The 19686-nt window shown below is 45.6% G+C and overlaps 1 protein-coding gene across 4 annotated transcripts in view; it reads right to left on the minus strand.

The window, feature by feature from the left end:
- ZBED4 (zinc finger BED-type containing 4) overlaps positions 1-19686 on the minus strand; it is a 27548-nt gene continuing 7862 nt past the window's right edge. For 2 of the 4 annotated variants that reach the window (XM_060113518.1, XM_060113515.1), the window contains 2 exons: positions 17599-17798; positions 1-5109 (listed from right to left, as the gene is read on the minus strand). In XM_060113518.1, the coding sequence (XP_059969501.1) occupies positions 1242-4769 (3528 nt within the window). In that variant the 5' untranslated portion in view covers positions 4770-5109; positions 17599-17798 and the 3' untranslated portion in view covers positions 1-1241. Of the gene's footprint in view, positions 5110-17598; positions 17799-18284; positions 18393-19686 lie in introns of all 4 variants that reach the window. The other 2 variants (XM_060113516.1, XM_060113517.1) reach the window with 2 other exon arrangements.

Below are 19686 nucleotides of genomic sequence, written 5' to 3' on the forward strand. Positions count from 1 at the left end.
ATTTATAAATACACTAAAACATAGTCAATGCAAATTCAGATTAATAATAGGTACAGTATTTTAACAAAACGACAACTTTTCTAGAAGGTCACAGGCAAATCAGTGACTTGTTTCACCCAGAATATTTACCTGGTTTGAAATAAGAAAATGAACCCTTTTCTAGACACTGAGGCAAAAACTTTGAAGACGTATTATTGTTAAAAAAAACCTGATGACTGATACTCCATTGTGATGTCCTTGGGATTCTAAAATATCCCACTGATGGCTGAATCTTCCCTATTATCAAAAAGAAAATCTAAACACCTAAGGCTATTCTTACAACTGTATTATAGCAATCTTCTTCCCTGTTAATAAGCCACCTCCTCTAAAAAGGACTGTATACATAATTTGATCAAATTGGGGGTCAGTGCACAAATTTCAAGATAGCTTCATGGTGTAGAGCCACTGAGTCAGAGGCTTGGAGATTCCAACAACAGGATGCTGTAAACGTGTCACGCTGTGCACCAGCTACACAGCAGGCACCACTGGCGCTCACTGTGAACGGCGGGGATGTGTCCGAGCTAACAGCCCACGTGGCACGGAGGGCAAACCCCTGAAAACGGCAGTGCTCTCTCCCCTGAACCCTACATGACTGACATTCCGTGATACGTGTGAGTGCAGGCTTGTCTTTGAACGCCATGTCTCTGTTGTGTAAACAGTCACCTCCCAGAATACTCGCTGTCCCCTGAACGTACTTTAGAGCCCGCAGCCAGGAATTGCTCAGTCAGGATGACTTGAACTCCACCTCCTATATACAGATTTTATCTGACAGCCACAAAAGCGGTTTTGTTGCAATTAAAGCAATTTTAAACTAAAATACAGTACCTGATTTGTGGTTTTTACATAATCGAATAAAAAGCCTACAGAATAAAACTGCTTGTATCTCCTCCGCCATTCTAGTAAAACAAACTCCTAACCCCCAACTTTTAAAACATTTTACAGTTACGAATGAAAACCTAATCATTGTATTTCATAATTAACAAGACAGACTGCTTCTACTGGACTTCTTAAAAAACACACCGTGGTACCTGGCCTGAAGGACTGGGTAAGGCACATGTGGACATAACGGCGAGGGCTGGGACGGGAACCTCCCGTGGATGTGGACCTGCGCGCCCGGCCTGCTGTCCCGCAGGGCCCCGACCGCAGCGAGCCACCAGCCTGGGACAGATGCTGTTTCTCATCTGGTGGCTCCACCGTGAGCTTCAATACTGGAAGCATATTAAGGGAAGATTCACTTTCAGAAAAATAAGTTTCTCGAAATGTTCCATCATGAGCCTGGACTGGCCAAAGCTGCCGTTCTCAGTGGGTGTGCTGAACAGCCTCTCGGAGGGAACAATGCTCGGGGGGCAGCCCAGAAACCGCACGGCCAAGGTGGAGAGGCCCGGCCAGGCCGCCCTCTTCAGGTTCCAGTAGGCGAGTGGGTCGCAGCCATGCTCCAGCACCTCCTCCTCCAGGTATGCGAGCACCATGTCCTCCGGGACCTTCGTCCTCCCTCTGGGCTCGGTCTTCTTCATCTTGGCCATGAGTGACCACAGGCTCTCCTCCCCGGCACAGTCTCTCGGTGGGGAGCCCGGGTCACATCCGTTGGAGACGGGCGTAGGCTCTGAGGTAGAATTCAGCGTTTCTAGTTCCCTGATTAAGTCCTGCTTGTACTGCTCGGCCTCCTCCTCGGAGAAGAGGGAGGCTTTGTAGCGCGGGTCCAGCAGGGTGGCCAGCACGTACCTGGGGTCGTGGAGGGTGGCAGACAGGCGGCTCACCATGGCCTCCCTGAGGGACTTAAGCATGGTGTCGATGCCCATGGTCTCCTCAAACAGCATCTCCACCCTCCTGTTGAGGATGTGGATCATGGGGATGACCTGGCTGAGTGTGGACACGTGGGCGCTCATCTCCCGCCTGGCGGCGTCGAAGGGCTTCAGCGCGTGGCACACGGACTGCATCACCTCCCACTGGTCGCAGCTGATGAGCTCCCGGAAGTTACACTCGACAGACAGCTCGTTCACTGCCCTCTTCTGCTCGATAAGCCGCTCCAGCATGTGAAACGACGTGTTCCACTTGGACGGGACGTCCTGGAGAAGGTGGTGGGGCGGCAGCTCGTACTCCTTCTGCAGCTCCGCCAGCTTAGCTTTCGCCCGGGGCGACCGGTGGACCCGTTCGCATATCTTCCGTGCGGTGCTGAGGAGGTTCTGGACCAGCCTCTGGCTCTTGATGGCCTCGCTGACGATGAGGCTGACCGTGTGACTGAAGCACTGCACACTCGAGCGTGCCCCCTCATTCAGCGCTTTCCCTATGCTGGGGTTGTCGGTGACCGTGATCCCCACCTGCAGGCCAGTTGACGTCACCCAGGCCTCCCACCAGCACTCCAGCTGCTTCTGGATGCTGCTGCCGCTGTAGTCGCAGTCCACCTGCGACACGTCCAGCAACGCCGAGCAGTGGTGGTCCTCACAGTGCGGCCGGGCTGACGACTCAAAGGTGACCCAGTGGGCGGTGAGGGTCAGGTACTCCCGGGTCTGGCTGCTCATCCATATTCCAGACGTGAAGTGGACCACACCACTCTCGGCTTCCTGGAGATGTGACGTGATGATGTGTTTCACATTGTCATACATACCTGGGATGGCCGTCCTGGAGAAGTAGGACGGAGGGGGCAGAGAGTACTGAGGTTTCAAGTATCCGAGCAGCCTATTGAAGCCAACGTTGTCCACAAACGAGTACGGCTGGAGGTCAAGTGCGATCATTTCAGCAATGAGACTTGTTATTTTTTTGGCAACTGGATGCGAATCATAAAACTTCTCGTTGATGTCATCGCAGGAGGAGGCGCCTGCCGACTCTGAGCCCAGGGGCCCGTGGGCACCAGGAGGGGAGGGTGGCGCCGTCCGGGGGGCGTCGGGCTTCAGCACACCGCCGTGGAACCTCTGCAGGTGCCTCAGGAGACAGCTGGTGCCCAGGTTTGTCGGCTTCTTGCCCCTGCTGATCGTCCGGCCACAGTGCAAGCACACGACCTTCGTGGGGTCTGCGGAGCAGATAGAAAAATGATTCCACAACTTTGAGGTCTTTTTGCTGTTGACGGGAAACATAACTTGATGGTTTTTTGTGACCATGGTTGGCAGGTCAGTTAATCTGGAGGAGGAAGTTTCTGCAGAAGCCAAGGTGGCGTATGGCGAATTTGCCAAGCTGGCCCCCAGAAAGCCCTTCTGGTTCCCAACGACCTCCGGGTGGCGCCTGTAGAGATGCCGCATCAAACAGCTCGTGCCCACGTCACCCTTCTTCCCCCGGCTGATGACGCAGCCACAGTGCCTGCACACAGCCTTGAGGCTGTCCGTGGGGGCCAGCGAGAAGTGATGCCAGACTTCCGACTTCAGCCTCCTCATGACCTTCTTGTTCTGCTGGAACACGGCACCGGACTCGAGTGGACGAGGGCTGGGCGCGTCGCTCGGCTGCTTCTCGGGAGACGATGCCCATGAGGCCTCGCCCACATCAGAGGAGGACGACAACGCCCACGCGTCTTCCACCGGCGCATCTCCGAGGTTCCAGTGCGCCGGCGGGTCCTCAGCCAGCCGGTCGGGGGAGGAGGGCGCGGAGGCGGAGTCCTGGACCGGCTTCCCTGGAGATGAGGACGTGGGGCTGGGCTCTCCGTCGGGCGGCGGCGGGGTGGGCAGCAGGGTTGGGGGTGCGGAGTAGGGGGGTGGCACGCCAGCGCCCCCGCCGTTTTCCCGCAGTACAATGGAGCGGTGTGCCCGCCACATGTGCCTAATGAGGCAGCTGGTGCCCAGGTCCTTCCCGTTCTTCCCCCTGCTGAATTCGTTCATGCAGTGGATGCACACGGCCTTGGAGTTGTCCAGGGGTGACAGGTAGAAGTGCTTCCAGACAGCGGACCTCCTCCTGGACCCGGATGCACTCCTGGGCAGGGGAAGGTTTTTCTCAGCCCCGTTCTCTGCAGGCTCATCGCAGTGGAGGCTGGGGGGCTGGGGAGGCGGCCCCGCCAGGGCTTCATCCTTGCTGTACCTCTCAGAGACTGACACATCGGAGGGGGCCTCTTCGGAAGAAACCACAGAGCCAGGTTCCTCTGTCACCTGATGGGGAGACGGGCTCTTAGAGGCTGTTCTGGGGACGAGTTTGCCAGGTGACAGGACGGTGCCCAGGTCTCCGGCGTCAGTGGGTGGTGGCGGGAGCCGTGGCAGAGGGGCAGGGAGGGAGGCTGGGGCTGGCGCACTGCTGTTTTCCTCCACGAGAACGGTGGGGTGCGCCCGCCTCACGTGCCTCATCAGACAGCTGGTGCTCAGGTCCTTCTCGTTCTTGCCCCTGCTGAACTCCTTCATACAGTACGTACAGATGGCCTTCGTGCTATCTCGGGGTGAGATGAAAAAATGCTTCCAAGCCGGGGACTTCTTCCTGGAGCCGATGCCGCGGCCAGAGAGCAGGCTCTGCGTCACGGCCTCCATGGCCACGCTGTACAGGGTGCTGCTATACTGTGACAATAGGGCCCCGTAGTCGTCCTCGGGGTCAGGAGAGACGCGCCTCCCGGGGGGCTGGCAGCCACAGCTCGCCTCTCTGCCCTCTGCCCGTTTGTCACCACTGTCAGCCCGTTTCCTGTCCTCCTGCTTATTTTTAAAGTCCATTCTTTCCAAACTGTGATTAGGGATTTGATCATCATCTTCCTCTTCTATTTTAAAATTTATTTGATCAGAAACAAAATCACCATCCCCTTTGGGACGAGTCTCCTGGTGATTCTCCATGACTGACCATAACTATTCTGGCTGCTTCATGATGCTGACCTCCTAGGTTGGCAGAAAACTGATCCAAATGCTCATTTGTGCCCCCAAATGTACATTATCTTCAGTTCTTTCAAAAGAATCCTATCTTTTGGGATGTTTATGAATATGGCTAATCATAAATCTTACTGAGAAGTAGACTAGGGAACTCCTGAGCATGTCACTAGGGTGTGGACCGCTGCTTTCCAGAAGTTCTACTCTTAAACACTTCACGGTGTAGACACACATTCACGCAGCGGGGACCTGCTTGTCTCAGACACAGGATCGCCGTCATCTTGATGGCACAGTGATCCTTCTGCATTATCTACAGAAGATGAAATCAAGTCAGACACTGGACTCAGTTACATTTCATATCTACACTGTCATGGACATATGAGCCTCAATGTATGCATAGAAAGGAATTCCATAATGGGAATTTAAAACAGAAAAGTTTGTTCCTTGACTTTTTTACAAACCAGTTACACAATGAAAATACCCTCTGAATAGACATATCCCCCAAGAAGACAAACAGATGGCCAAAAGGCACATGAAAAGATGCTCAACATCACCAATTGTTAGAGAAACGCAAATAAAAACTACAATGAGGTATACCACCTCCCACCTGTCAGAATGGTCATCATCAAAAAGTCTACAAATAATAAATGCTGGAGAGGGTGTGGAGAAAAGGGAACCTTCCTACACTGTGGGTAGGAATGTAAATTGATACAGCCACTATAGAGAACAGTATGGAGGTTCCTTAAAAAGCTAAAAATAGAGTTACCATATGATCCAGCAATTCCACTCCTGAGCATATATCCAAAGAAAACCATAGGTGAAGATACATGCATCCCAATGTTCACAGCTGCACTATTTACAGTAGCCAAGACATGGAAACAACCTAAATGTCCATTGACAGACAAGTGGATAAAGAAGATGTGGTATATGTACACAATGGAATATTACTCAGCCATAAAAAAGAATAAAATAATGCCATTGTAGCAACATGGATGGATCTAGAGATTACCATACTAAGTGAAGTAAGTCAGAAAAAGAAGACAAATATATGATATCACTTATATGTGGAATCTAAAAAAATGATACAAATGAACTTATTTACAAAACAGAAATAGACTCTCAGACATAGAAAACAAACTTATGGTTACCAAAGGGGAAAGGTAGGGGGGAGGGATAAATCAGGAATTTGGGAGTAACATATACACATTACTATATATCCAAAAAAGTGAGAAAAAGATGGTAAAGAGAAAATACCAAGACTTGGTAAGGTCCATCAATCTAATTTTAGCCCTTCTAATTAATAGGTATGTAAAGGTATCTTATTATGGCCTTAATTGGCAATTTCCTAAATGACTGATAATATTGAACATTTTATGTGCGTATTTGCCATTTGCTTCTCTCCGTTGGTGAAGCATCTGTTCACGTGTTTTGCCCATGTTTTCACAGATTGTGTATTTTCTTGTCCCCTGTATTTCTGACCAACCGGCTTAAGTCTGGGTTCCCACAATAAAGTGCTAGGGTGGCTTACAGAACTCAGGGAACCCTTACTGACATTTATCGGTTTATTGTAGGAAAAGGATACGATAAAGGGACACAGATGAACAGCCACATGAAGATGCACAGGGCGAGGTCTTTACATGCCTGGAAAGAAGCCCTTTATCAGGCATATGATTCCAGTCTGTAGCCTGCCTTTTCATTCTCTTAGCAGTACTTTTGGAAAAGAAATGCCCTTAATTTTAGTGAAGTCCAATTTACCAATTTGTTCTTTCATGGATTGTACTTTTGGGGTTGTATCTAAGAAAGATTTTCTCCTGTGTTTTCGAGAAGTTTTATATTTTATACTTAGATCTTTGAAAGATTCAAATTCATTGTTTTGCATATGAATATCTAATTGTTCAAACACCATTTGTTGAAAAGACCATCCTTCTCAACAAAAGGATGCCTTTGCAACTTTGCTGAAAATTAGTTGCATGTGAGTGCCTATGCCCATATGATTTGTCCACAAATGTTGGCAGCAAACTGTTTATGTATATAAATATGATATAAGTGTGTGTATATTGAGCAAATTGTACCCTTTAAATAAGTGCAGTTTATTGTATGTCAATTACACCCAATGTGAAAAAGTATGAAATATCTATGTACACTGGTCTGTGCCCCTGGTTGCTGGCATAGAGCTCCTAAAACCCTTGGCAGTTCCTGAGTGACAGGAACGTCTCTTGTTCTAACGAGGTGACTCCTGGATGGAGGCCTGTGACCAGAAAGAGCCGCAGCCAGAAACTGGGAACTCTCAGCCACACCCCCACCCCCCAGGATGGGCTGGAGATTGAGTTAATACTGATCACGCCCACGTGATGAAACCACTATAGAATCCCAATGGTCCAGGGGGCTCGGGGAACTGCTGGGCTAGTGAACACAAACACGTGTCGGGCAGGAGACACACCCCAACTCCAGGAGGACAGAAGTCCCTGCACTCAGGACCCTCCCAGACCTCGCCCTGTGCATCTTCATGTGGCTGTTCATCTGTGTCCCTTATCGTATCCTTTTCCTACAATAAACCGATAAATGTCAGTAAGGGTGCCCTGAGTTCTGTAAGCCACCCTAGCACTTTATTGTGGGAACCCAGATTTAAGCCGGTTGGTCAGAAATACAGGGGACAACGAGGGTTGGTGTCTGAATGGGAGCGGTCTTGTGGGACTGGGCCCTGACCCGGGGGATCTGAGGATGACTTCAGGTGGTGGTGTCAGAACTGAACTGAGGGACAGCCAGCTGGTGCTGGAGAACGGTCAGTGTGGGACACAAGACCACATATCGGTGGCCAGACGTGAAGCATTCTGAGAGCAGAGCATCAGAGGAAAGAAGACACAGGACAGAGCCTACACAACCAATAAAGTTGTATTTTAAGAAAGGCAGGGATTGTCAGGTTGGGTAAAAAAGTAAGACTAACTATATGCTGCCTACAAAAAACATGTTCAACATCAAGACACAAATAGGTTCAAAGCAAAAGGACAGAAAAGGTGCAGCAGACTGACACCAACCAGGAGCAAGCTGGCGCCTAAGTCAGCCTGAGACGAGGGTGTGAGAATGACACAGCAGGATGACAGGGACATCACATAAAGGACAAAGGGGGCAGTTCATCAGACATGCACGCATCTACCAACAGATTTTCCAAATGCATGAAGCAAACCTAACAGACCTAAAGGGAGACTTGACCAACCAAAATTACAGATGGGATTTCACACCCCCATTCAGCAGTTTACTGAACAAGTAGACAGAACAGCAGTAAAGACAACAGAAGACTTTAAATCACTATCATCAACTTGACCTAAATGACATTTATGGAGCAGTCCAAACAACAACGGAATATCACTTAAAGGTGGACACAAAACATTCATCAAGATAGACTGTTCTCTGGACAGTAAAGCAAATCTCAATAAATTTAAAAGAACTGAAATCAAACAAAGAACGGTCTCTGGCAATAAGGGAACTGAATGAGAAATCAACATCAGAATGATATCTGGAAAAATCCTAAATACCTTCAAATAAATAGCACTTCCATATTAAGCCGAGGGTTAAAGAAAAAAAATCACAAGGAAAAGTAAAGCAAATTTAATCCCAAAGCAAACAAAGGGAAGGAAACAATAAAGAAAAGATTTGAAATCACTGAAATTGGGGGCGCGGGGGAAGAGGCAGGGGAGAAAAAAAAATCAACGAAACCTAACACCGGTTCTTTGGACAGATCAACAAAATTGGCAAACTTCTACAGACTGATTAAAGAAAAAAATGGTAAAGACATAAAATTACCAATAGCAGGAATTAAAGAGGGGATTTTCACCAAAGATCTTACAGATGCAAAAAGATAGTAAGGAAATAGATGAGTGACTTTATGATGGTAAATTCAGCAGCTTAGATGAAACAGGTAAATCCTGGAAAGACACACATTACAAAAACTCATGAAAGAGAAAACTGAACAGCCCTCTATCTATTTTAAGAGCTGAACCTGTAGTTAAAAACCTTCCCTTAAAGAAACTTCCAAGCCAAGATGGCTTCACTGGTGAATTTCACCAAACATTAAAGAAAAAAAAAAAAACTAATGAAACACAAACTCTTCCAGAAAATAGAAGAAACACTTCCCAACTCTTTTTTTTTATGAGGTAGTATTACCCTGACTCCAAAACAAGCAAAGACATTATAAGAAAAGAATCAGATTCATATCCCTATGATCATAGAGAAACCTTAAGAAAATGTAGCAAGTTCTTAAAAATTTAACAAATCAAATTCAGCACTACATTAATGATAATACACCGTGAGTAAGAGGGGCTCATCACAAGCATGTCTGGTTTAATGTTAAATGTTCAACCAACAGAATTCACCACACTAATGGAAAAAAAGGAGGAGAACCATAGAGTCATGTCATTAGATGCAGAAAAACATTTAACATCATTTCTATTCCTACTCACAACAGAAACTCTCAGCAAGGTAGGAAGAGAGGAGAACTTCCTCAACCTTACAAGGGCTTTTAGGAACACTCTACGGTTACCATCACACTGGGCAGGGAAAGCTCAGGAACAAGGCAAGGACCCCCCACCCCCGCCTCACACTTGCAACCAGTGTCACACTGGGGGTCCAGGCAAGAGGCAGGTCAGGAAGGAAAGGTCCCACTGCTTTAGTCACAGAAGACACAGTCATCTATGTAATAAAGGTTATAAGGCCTCTATGAAGAAGTACTGGATCTCAGTACGTTTAGGAAGGTCACAGGCTCAAGGTCACTCTGCCTTGCTGCTCCTTCCCTTACGACCTCGGTGCCCGGATGTCTTCTCAGTCCTGGACAGCCTTGTCCTCATTCCTCTCTCGGGGTCTGGGAGAAACCAGCTCTTCTCCCTTCATGGCAAACATTACATTCCCGGTTGACTTTGACTCTCTCTGGAGATGCTCCTGGGGCAAGAGCGTGGGATGATGAGAACGGGAGAGCCAACAGTGGCTGTTCACCGTGGGTTCAACCTGTGTTGTTTCATTTAAACCACACGAAGATCTTTCGAGGGAGGTTAAGTTTGGTATTTCTCCTTTTACACACGAGGACACTGAGGCTTAGAGAGGGTAAGAAACGTGTCCAGGGCACATGGGTGGAAACAGGCCACTGCTCACATCCAGAAGTGAGCACTGGAAGCCCTGGGGGGCCAGAGCGGTGGACAGAAGACAAGAGTGCAGGAAGAAGAAGAGATGTGGCTGTGAGTGCAGCGACATGGATGGACCTGGAGATGATCACACTAAGTGAGTGAGACAAAGACAGATACCATGTGGTATCACTTATATATGGAATCTAAAATATGACACAAGTGCACTTATCTACAAAACAGACTCAGACTTGTGGTTGCCAAGGAGGAGGGCGGGTGGGGGAGGGAAGGATTGGGAGTCTGGGATTAGCAGGTGCAAACTAGTATCTATAGGATGGATAAACAACAAGATCCTACTGTATAGCACAGGGAACTCTATTCAGTATGCTGTGATAGGGCTTCCCTGGTGGCGCAGTGGTTGACAGTCCGCCTGCCGATGCAGGGGACATGGGTTCGTGCCCCAGTCTGGGAATATCCCACATGCCGCGGAGCGGCTGGGCCCGTGAGCCATGGTCGCTGAGCCTGCGCGTCCAGAGCCTGTGCTCCGCAACGGGAGAGGCCACAGCAGTGAGAGGCCCGCGTACCGCCAAAAAAAAAAAAAAAAAAAAAAATGCTGTGATAAACCACAACAGAGAAAAACCAGGAAAAAAAAAAAAGGCAGTTCAGATCAAAGACTTCAGACCACAGATTCGAGAATCCCTACAAACCCCAAGCAAGATTTAAAGAAAAAAAAAAAAGTGTTAAAAACAAGAGATAAAGCAGACATATAAAAATTACAAGGGATGGAGGAACATATTTAAATACTACCAGTGGGATGAAGTCAGCAAAATCCAGACTATGGGAAATTCTATAGGACAAACAACCCAGTTTCTTTAACAAACAAATTATACTTGAATCCTGATCTGAATTAGCAAACTGTATAAGAACATTTTTTGGACTATGTGGGAAACTCGGATACTGAATTAGCATTCGATATTAATTCTTTGTTTATTAGGTAACAAAGATATTGTAGATAAAACGTTTCAAAGAATCCCATCTTTTCAAGATACTTACTGAAAAATATCCAGATGAAATATGATTTCTGGTATCTGCTTTAACATAACTGGGTGGGGTGAGGGGTACAGATAAAACAAGAGCAGCCCTGAGGTGGTAATTGTTAAAGCCAGGTGATGAGTGCATAGGTCATTACACTAGTATATATTACACCACTTCCATAGGAATTATTTTAAGAAAAGATAATTAGACAGACTACTGACTTTTCAAGAGAAGCAATGTAAACCAGGAGACAAAGGAGTGGTATCTTCATAGTTGTGAAAAAAATAAAAGCCAAACCAGAATTCAATACTCAGCAAAAATATTCCTGCAGGAATTAATACGAAATAAAAACACTGTCAGACAAATCAAACACAGAATGTGTCACCAGGTGACCTGTACTGAAGGAAATGCAAGAGTGTTCTTCAGGCAGAAATAATCCCACATGGAAATTCAGTGATGCACAGAAAACGACAAGAGTTAACAAAAACAATAACGGGGTGGGTAAAGAGCGAGGTGCTTGGTGTGCCCACTGTCACTGGGGTGCCTTTGTTTCTAGGCCCTTTCAATGGAATTAAGTAAAAACCATTAATACACACGTACGCCTACATGCACATGCACAGGTGGATAAAAACCACATGTTCACGCTGATGCCTCCAATTTCAATCCAACATCCCAGGATCATCCAAGCCTCCCTGTTTCCATATCTGTGACTTCTTTCTCCAATTGCAAGAAATCTGGCTCCCACTAGCCTTAAAAGATTTGCTCATTTGCTCAATCCTTCAATATTCAGAAAGTAGTTTCAGAATGCTAACCCATACCACCAAGGAAAAACAGGCTTTTGAACAGAAATATTAGTTTATACATTTTTGTCTTTGGGCTTGAGGGTATATAAACAAGGACTGTGTCCAAGAGTTTCTTGGGTCAGTTTTATCTCTTACGTGTAGTTATTTTATTCACTTGAACTTCAGTTAAGTTCATTGTTTCAGTTGGTAATATAGCACAGAACTAAAAGAGCAAAACCACAATCTCATGGATGAGACCAACAAGAAGACAAACCTGACGAGGTATTTCCTTAACTCCAAAATATAAGCCGACAGGACAAACCAAGAATATATGCAAGGCCCATGTGGTATTAGATCTGTACAGGCAGAAAAAGAAAGCAGCCCTGGGCATGTGATTACTGATAATCCCAAAGTAGCCAACAGGTATTCACCAGAAGCTCCGAGGACCAAGCTGCTGAAACTGGGAGCAGCTTCCTGCACTCATCAGAGTGGATGTTTGTCAGGGGTCCACCGTAAGGTCCAAAGAGGCTGGAGAAAAACCACCCAGCCCATGCTTCCTCCAGGGCAAAGAACCATTTCAAAGAGGAACTGCTGGGAATAGACTCTAAATTGAGCACTTCAGGGACAAAAGAAACAGCAAAGGAAGGGTAGAGAAGGGAGGAGAAATCTCATGATGCAAGCACTGCTCAGAGTGGTAAGTGAGGACCTCCATAACCCAGTGGCTGCAGGAAAGCAAAGGCAGTGCTAGAAACTTGTCAACATCAAACTGTTCACAACTCTGGGGGTTAAGCAAAGGCTTGCAACAACCTGAGGAGCATTTATTTAAGAAAAACTGTGGGAACTCGTTAGAACATTTCACTCCCATCCTTCCTTCCCCACAGGAACCACAGGACCACGGTAGCTGTGAAAAACAGCAGGCTTGCAGCCACCAGAGGGGCAGACCGGGCCTGCGGTCCCTCAGAAAGTCCCACTGTCTACAGCATTGTCACCACTTGACCTTTGTCACAGGTCCCTGGAAAAGCCCTGCTCACAGGGCATGGTAGTTATTTGACCTGATTCAGAGCCTTCAGTGGGAAAAGCCCTCTCCCTGGGCTTCTGCTGCAAACAGTTGCACTTCTGTAACATCACAGTTGCCTAACCCTGCAACTCCAGTGGGGCAAACAAGAGCCTGACCAAAGGCTGAGAAGGAAGATGGAGGGACGAGATGTCTGCAGCGAGCTGTGAAAGGCTCTGACAGATTCCTGCAGCTGTAGAAGGACAAGCCCAGGAGAGCCCTGAGGGGCCACCACATCTCTCACCTCTGGCTGACCTTGAAACCCTGTGCAAGGAGAAGGTTAATGTTTGTCCCAACACACACACAGGCACAGGCACACGCACAGCTCTTGGCAAAGATGGTGGGTGCATCTGTTGGCAGCATTTAAGGAAATCATTCAGCTCAGTGGATTTCAGGAAATCACTGACACCAAGCTAACCAGGCAGAGACTGAAGTGTCCAAACACTACAAGGAGTACAGACTTTTCAGAATTAGTCCAGGAAGGTCACTAAAGGAACAAATGGGCAAAAACAAAACAAACCCCCAGCAATAACAACAAATGATGTCCAGTTTTCCACAAAAACAAAAAAAATGACAAGATGTGCACACAAAAAAAGCAGGGAAGTATGGCCCATACATGGGGGAAAAATAAACCAAGAAACTGTTCCTAAGGGTGTCCAGAGGTTGGACTTACTAGACAAAGACTTTAAATCAGCTACTCTAATAAGCTGAAAGAACTAAAGGAAACCACATATAAAGAAACTACAGGAAAGTAGGACAATGTCTCACCAAGTAAGTATCAGTATAGAGAGAAAACTTATGAAAAAGAACCAATTATGAAATTAGAAATTATGGAGCTGAAATGCATAACTGTAATGAAAAATTCACTAGAGGGGCTTGGTAGCCAGCAGAAGAAAGAATCAGCAAACTTGAAGGGAGGTCAACTAGAACAGCAAGACAGAAAGTCAGTGAGGATAAAGATGACGTGAACAGTGCCATTAACCAGCTTGAACTGGCAGATCTACACAGGGCTCCATCCAACAGCAGCACAATACTTACCCTTTTCAACTGCACACAACACATTCCACAGTACAGACCAGAGGCTGGGCCATAAAACAAGTATTAATAAATTTAAAAGAAATGAAATGATACAAATATATCCTTCAACCAGAATGAAGTTAAATTACAAGACAGTAACAGAGGAAAATTTGAAAAATCAATAAATATTTGGAAATAATAACACATTTCTAAATAATCCACGGGTCAAAAAGAAACTACAAGGGAAATTAGAAAGTATTTTCATCTGAATGAAAATAAAAACACAACAAACCAAAATACATGAGATGCAGCTAAATTGGTGCTCAGAAAGAAATTTATAGCTTTTAAATACCTATATTAGAAAAGAAAGATCTCAAATCAATAATGTAAACATTCACCTCCAGATAAAAAGAAAACAAAAGCAAACTAGAAAAAGAACAGACCAAACCAAGGTAGAACAAAGGAAATAATAAAGATTAGAGTGGATGCTAATGAAATAGAAAACAGAAAAGTGATATAGAACTTCAATGAAACTGAAAGTTGGTTCTTTGAAAACACTGACAAAATTGACAAATACCTAGCTAGATTAACAAGGAAAAAAGAAGACATAGATTGCAAAAACCTGGGAGCATTACCACTGCCTCTTCAAAAACTAAATGAGGGACTTCCCTGGCGGTCCAGTGGTTAAGACTTTGCCTTCCAATGCAGGGGGTGTGGGTTTGATCCCTGGTTGGGGAGCTAAGATCCCACATGGCTTACGGCCAAAAAACCAAAACATAAAGCAGAAGCAATAATGTAACAAATTCAACAAAGACTTTAAAAACGGTCCACATCAAAAAACCTTAAAACAAAAAAAAAAAGTAACTAAATGAAATATGAGAGGACCATGAACAACTGTTTACCAACAAATTCAACAACTTACATGAAACGGAAAAATTCCTAGAAAGTAACAAATTAACTAAAGTGACTCAAGAAGTAACAGAAAGTCAAAATAGACCTATAACAAGTAAAGACATTGAATTAGTTACTTAAAATTTTCCCATGAAGAAAAATGTAGGCCCAGATGGCCTCACTGGTGAATTTTATCATTTACACAAGAAATGATATCAATCTCCATAAACTCTTTGAAAGAGGATAGAATACTTCCCAGTTTATTCTAAGAGGTCAGTATCACCTGGGTACCAAAGCCAAAGACATAACAAGAAAACTACAGATATTCCTAGATACACAACGTAAAACATAAAAATGGAAGCAGCCACAATTTCAGTAGTAGATAAAGACTGCAGAATAGGAAGCACCATGAGTTAGGACAAGTTATCCTCAGCCACCTCTCCTTCTTGAATGTTAAAAACTAGTATCAGGACTTCCCTGATGGTGCAGGGGTTAAGTATCCACCTGCCAGTGCAGGGGACATGGGTTCAAGCCCTGGTCCAGGAAGATCCCACATACCGCGGAGCAACTAAGCCCCACGAGCCACAACTACTGAGCCCGCGAGCCACAACTACCAAGCTTGTGAGCCACAACTACTGAGCCTGCACTCTAGGGCCACCAAGCCACAACTACTGAGCCCGTGAGCCACAACTACTGAATCCCATGCACCTAGAGCCTGTGTTCCACAACAAGAGAAGCCACCATGATGAGAAGCATGTGCACCACAATGAAGAGTAGCCCCTGCTCGCCGCAACAAAGACCCAACGCAGCCAAAAATAAAATATAAATAAGTAAATAAATTTATTTAAAAAACAAAACAAAACTAGTATCAGATAAAAATGAGTGTGGCAGACAGAGTAATCGGTCCTCAAAGAAGTTCACGTCCTAATCCTCAGATCTGTGACAGCAAAGTAGGATTATGAATAAGGACGCAGATGGAATGAAGGTTACTGATCCAGGATAAGAAGAAGATTATCCTGGATTATCTGGGGGGACCCAATGTCATCACAAGGGTCTTTAAAAGTGGAAAGAAGAGGCAGAAGAGAGACTTCACAAGGTCAGAGAGATGCAGTGTTGCTGGCTTTGAAGACAGAGGGAGGGGGCCCACATCCAAGGACACAGGCAGCCTCTAGAAAGTGTAAAAGGCAAGGAAACATTCACTGCTAGAGCCTCCAGAAAGAAAGGCAGCCTGCCAACATCTTGATTTAAGCTCAGTGAGACCCATCTCAGATTTCTGACCTCCAAATTTATGCTGTTTTCAACCACTTTGTGATAATTTGTTAAAGCAGCACTAGAAAACTAAAACAATAAGGAACAGAAAAGAATTAAGGTCAAATCCTACAAAAGGGTAAGAGAGAAAAAAAATGAAGACCAGAAAAACATCTCTATAGATAATGAAAGCACACTAGAAAAATATAAGCACAAATTAAATGAAAACTATAACTTATTTCAAAAGAAGCTAAAGAAATTAAGAAAATAATACAAAAGAACAAAATAAATCAGAATAGAAAAACACTGAAATGAGGTTATGGATCCTAAGAAAATATTACAAATAAAAGTAAAATGTCATTTTGCAAATTGCAAAGCATGAGGCTAGGAGAGAAAAAGGGGAAAGTTGGGGGGGGAAGCAAGAGAAAGAGCTCTATCTGTTCAAACAAGAGAATGAAGCCAGCAAAAAGGGGTGGTGGCCGTGGGCTGTGTATACGGCCTCCCTGTAACCTGAAATCTTCAGCAAAATAAACACACACGCTCAAAAAACTAAAAAAAAGTAAAATGCCATTTTAAGAATAAAGACTAAGTTAGAAGCAACATAAGAACAAATAAACCCCACAGATGATTTCTTAAGATAAACAGAAGAGTTTAGAAAATAAAGTTTTTTAATGAAGAAGAATGAAGAGCTAAAAAAGACTCAGGAGAAACTGGCCAATTGAAAACACAGGCAAAGAAGATCCAACACATGTATAATCAGAGCATCCCCCACAGAAAAAGGAGGGCACAAAGCAAAAGAAGAGAATACTAAACACCTTGAAATAAAAATTGTAAAACTACGTATATTGAAAGAGCATACCGTAAAGCTGAGAAAATCCATCCTTAACAATTAATGCTGAGGTATATTCTAGGAAAATAACTGGACTTAAAAAGAAAAGAAATGCCATTAAGGGGAAAACCAAGGTCACATACAAGGGAAAGAAAATAAAATTGTCATGAGTTTGACGGCAATGTTTTATGATACAAGACAACAGAATAACATATTTAAGATATCTGAGGAAAAAATATGTGAGCCAAGCATTTTATATCCAGTCAACCTGGCTTTCAAGTATAAGGGACACAGAAAAACTATTATCAACATGCAAGAATTCAGAAAATATTTTTCCTTGAGTCCTTCCGGAGAAATCTAACAGAGAACGAACCTCAACCAAAAAGTCTAGAGAAACACTGATGAAAGGACTGTGTGAGTGCTCAGTATATACTTCCTCGCAGGACTAAGACTGAGTGAGGGTCTCCGGGAGAGAGCACAGTAGGCAATGGCTACCGCGCTTCCATGTAGAGCCCGAATCACTGCAAAGAGGGATGGGAAGACAATGGGAAGTCTTAGGCAAAAAGCACCAACCTGTTTTCAGTAACGACACAGCCACTGTTACTCGGAGACTGAGGCGTGTACAGTGAGGGTGAAGCAGAGGAGTGACCAGCGATAGCACAAGACTCTCACCTCCCACGTCCCTGAGAACCAGCATCCTCAGACAGAGACAGAGACCCAGGATAAGAAAGGTCACATGCACATCCTACAGTCGGTGAGCAGGACACCTACCCCAGCTCTGCTCACTGCCAAGACCTAAAAACAGTGACCAACCCAATGGGAATGAGCTTACCTGACATCCAGACTATGGTTGTGAAACATCATTTCCCATTAAAGAAGACCAGGGCTTTTGAAGGAATGGCTGATTGCAGGTCTTGGGCAGGAATACAAAATGAGCCTAGAACATTCTGGCATACCAGAGAGCAAGGAACCTCTGAGAGGGGACGAGAATTGTGTCAGAAGGATCTAGGCGCCAACTTGTAAGGGCTCCCACTGTCCAAAAAAATGAGATAATTTGAACGTAAATAAGGATCGTCATAATAATGCATTAAAACACATCAAATATGTTAAATCTATGAGTGCATAAAAATAAAATAAAATGCTCAATTGGTCACCTTTGGAGGATGATAGGAAACCGATAAAGAGAAAGAAGCAAGCATTTTTCTTCAGTTTCCTACATAAACTACAGCACCAGATAACGACGGAGGAGCTAAGGACAGGGTCCTCTTACTCCAAGCCCAGCTCATGAACAAAGACGCAGTAACTGAGCTGGAACGTCCCTGTCCCGTAACTTCTTACTGATTAAAGCCTGCAGGTCTGTGCACTGCTGGCTGCCAACAGCAGAGAGCAAGAGCCTCACACATGAGGTCCTTCCTAAGGGAGCAACACAACAGCCAGGAAGGAGGCTGAACCTCATCAGGCCTTAGATCCACCGCCAATTTAAAGGAACCAAGAGCAGGCAAACACATTAAACCACACCTGAGGGCCATGGCCGGCAAAATCCAGACTGAGAAACACGAGTCCAGCCACCTGGCTTCTTCCACACCAAACTCCCACGGGAGGTGGGGGTGCCCTGTAGGTAAGGGACTGAAACGTCACGTGAAAAACAGGCAACACTTAACTACTGCTTAAAGACGTGCAATCCCATCATAAAACTACGAAGAAAGGGAAGCGTTGGGCATCAAAGGGAGGGACGTGGCTGGGACAGGGCGCACGGAAGGGTTCCCGGGAGGGAAAATCTTCTCTCTTGACCCAAGGGATGGTCACAAAAGTGTCCACCTTATCATAACCCATTGAGCTATTAATTTATGCATTGTCTCTGTGCTATACGTTATTTATTTTTATTTTAGGCTGTGTTGGGTCTTAGTTGCGGCACGCATGATCTTCCTTGAGGTATGCAGGATCTTTTTCGTTGTGGTGCACGGGTTGCTCTCTAGTTGTGGCGTGCGGGTTTTCTCTTCTCTAGTTGTGTCATGCAGGCTCCAGGGTGCGTGGGCTCTGTAGTTTGTGGAACACAGGCTCTCTAGGTGAGGCGCACGAGCTCAGTAGTTGCCCCACGGCATGTCAGATCTTAGTTCCCTGACCAGGGATCGAACCTGAGTCCCCTGCATTGTAAGGCGGATTCTTTACCACTGGACCATCAGGAAAGTCCTCCTGTGCTATAGTTTAAGATAAAAAGGTTTTAAAAACCTCATGAGGGGCTTCTCTGGGGGTGCAGTGGTTAAGAATCCACCTGCCAATGCAGGAGACATGGGTTAGAGCCCTGGTCCGGGAAGATCCCACATGCTGTGGAGCAACTATGCCTGTGCACCACAACTACTGAGCCTGTGCTCTAGAGCCCGCGAGCCACAACTACTGAAGCCCGCGCGCCTAGAGCCCATGCTCCACCACAAGAGAAGCCACTGCAATGAGAAGCCCGTGCACCGCAACGAAGAGTAGCAGCCAAAAATAAATAAATAAATTTATTAAAAAAAAAAAGATAAAAAGGATTTTAAAAACCTCATGAGGGGCTTCCCTGGTGGTGCAGTGGTTAAGAATCCGCCTGCCAATGCAGGGGACACGGGTTCGAGCCCTAGTCTGGGAAGATCCCACATGCTGCGGAGCAACTACGCCTGTGCACCACAACTACTGAGCCTGCGCTCTAGAGCCCGTGCGCCTAGAGCCTGTGCTCCGCCACAAGAGAAGCCATCGCAATGAGAAGCCCGCGCATCACAACAAAGAGTAGCCCCCGCTCGCCACAACTAAAGAAAGCCCGCACACAGCAACGAAGACCCAACATAGCCAAAATAAATAAATATATAAAATAAAATATTTTCTCCAACTTTAAAAAAACACACACACAAAAAAACACCTCATGAAACTATCATGACACGGTCAAGGA

This window comes from Mesoplodon densirostris, chromosome 11 (genome assembly GCF_025265405.1).
Source record: "Mesoplodon densirostris isolate mMesDen1 chromosome 11, mMesDen1 primary haplotype, whole genome shotgun sequence".
Taxonomy (NCBI): Eukaryota; Metazoa; Chordata; class Mammalia; order Artiodactyla; family Ziphiidae; genus Mesoplodon; species Mesoplodon densirostris.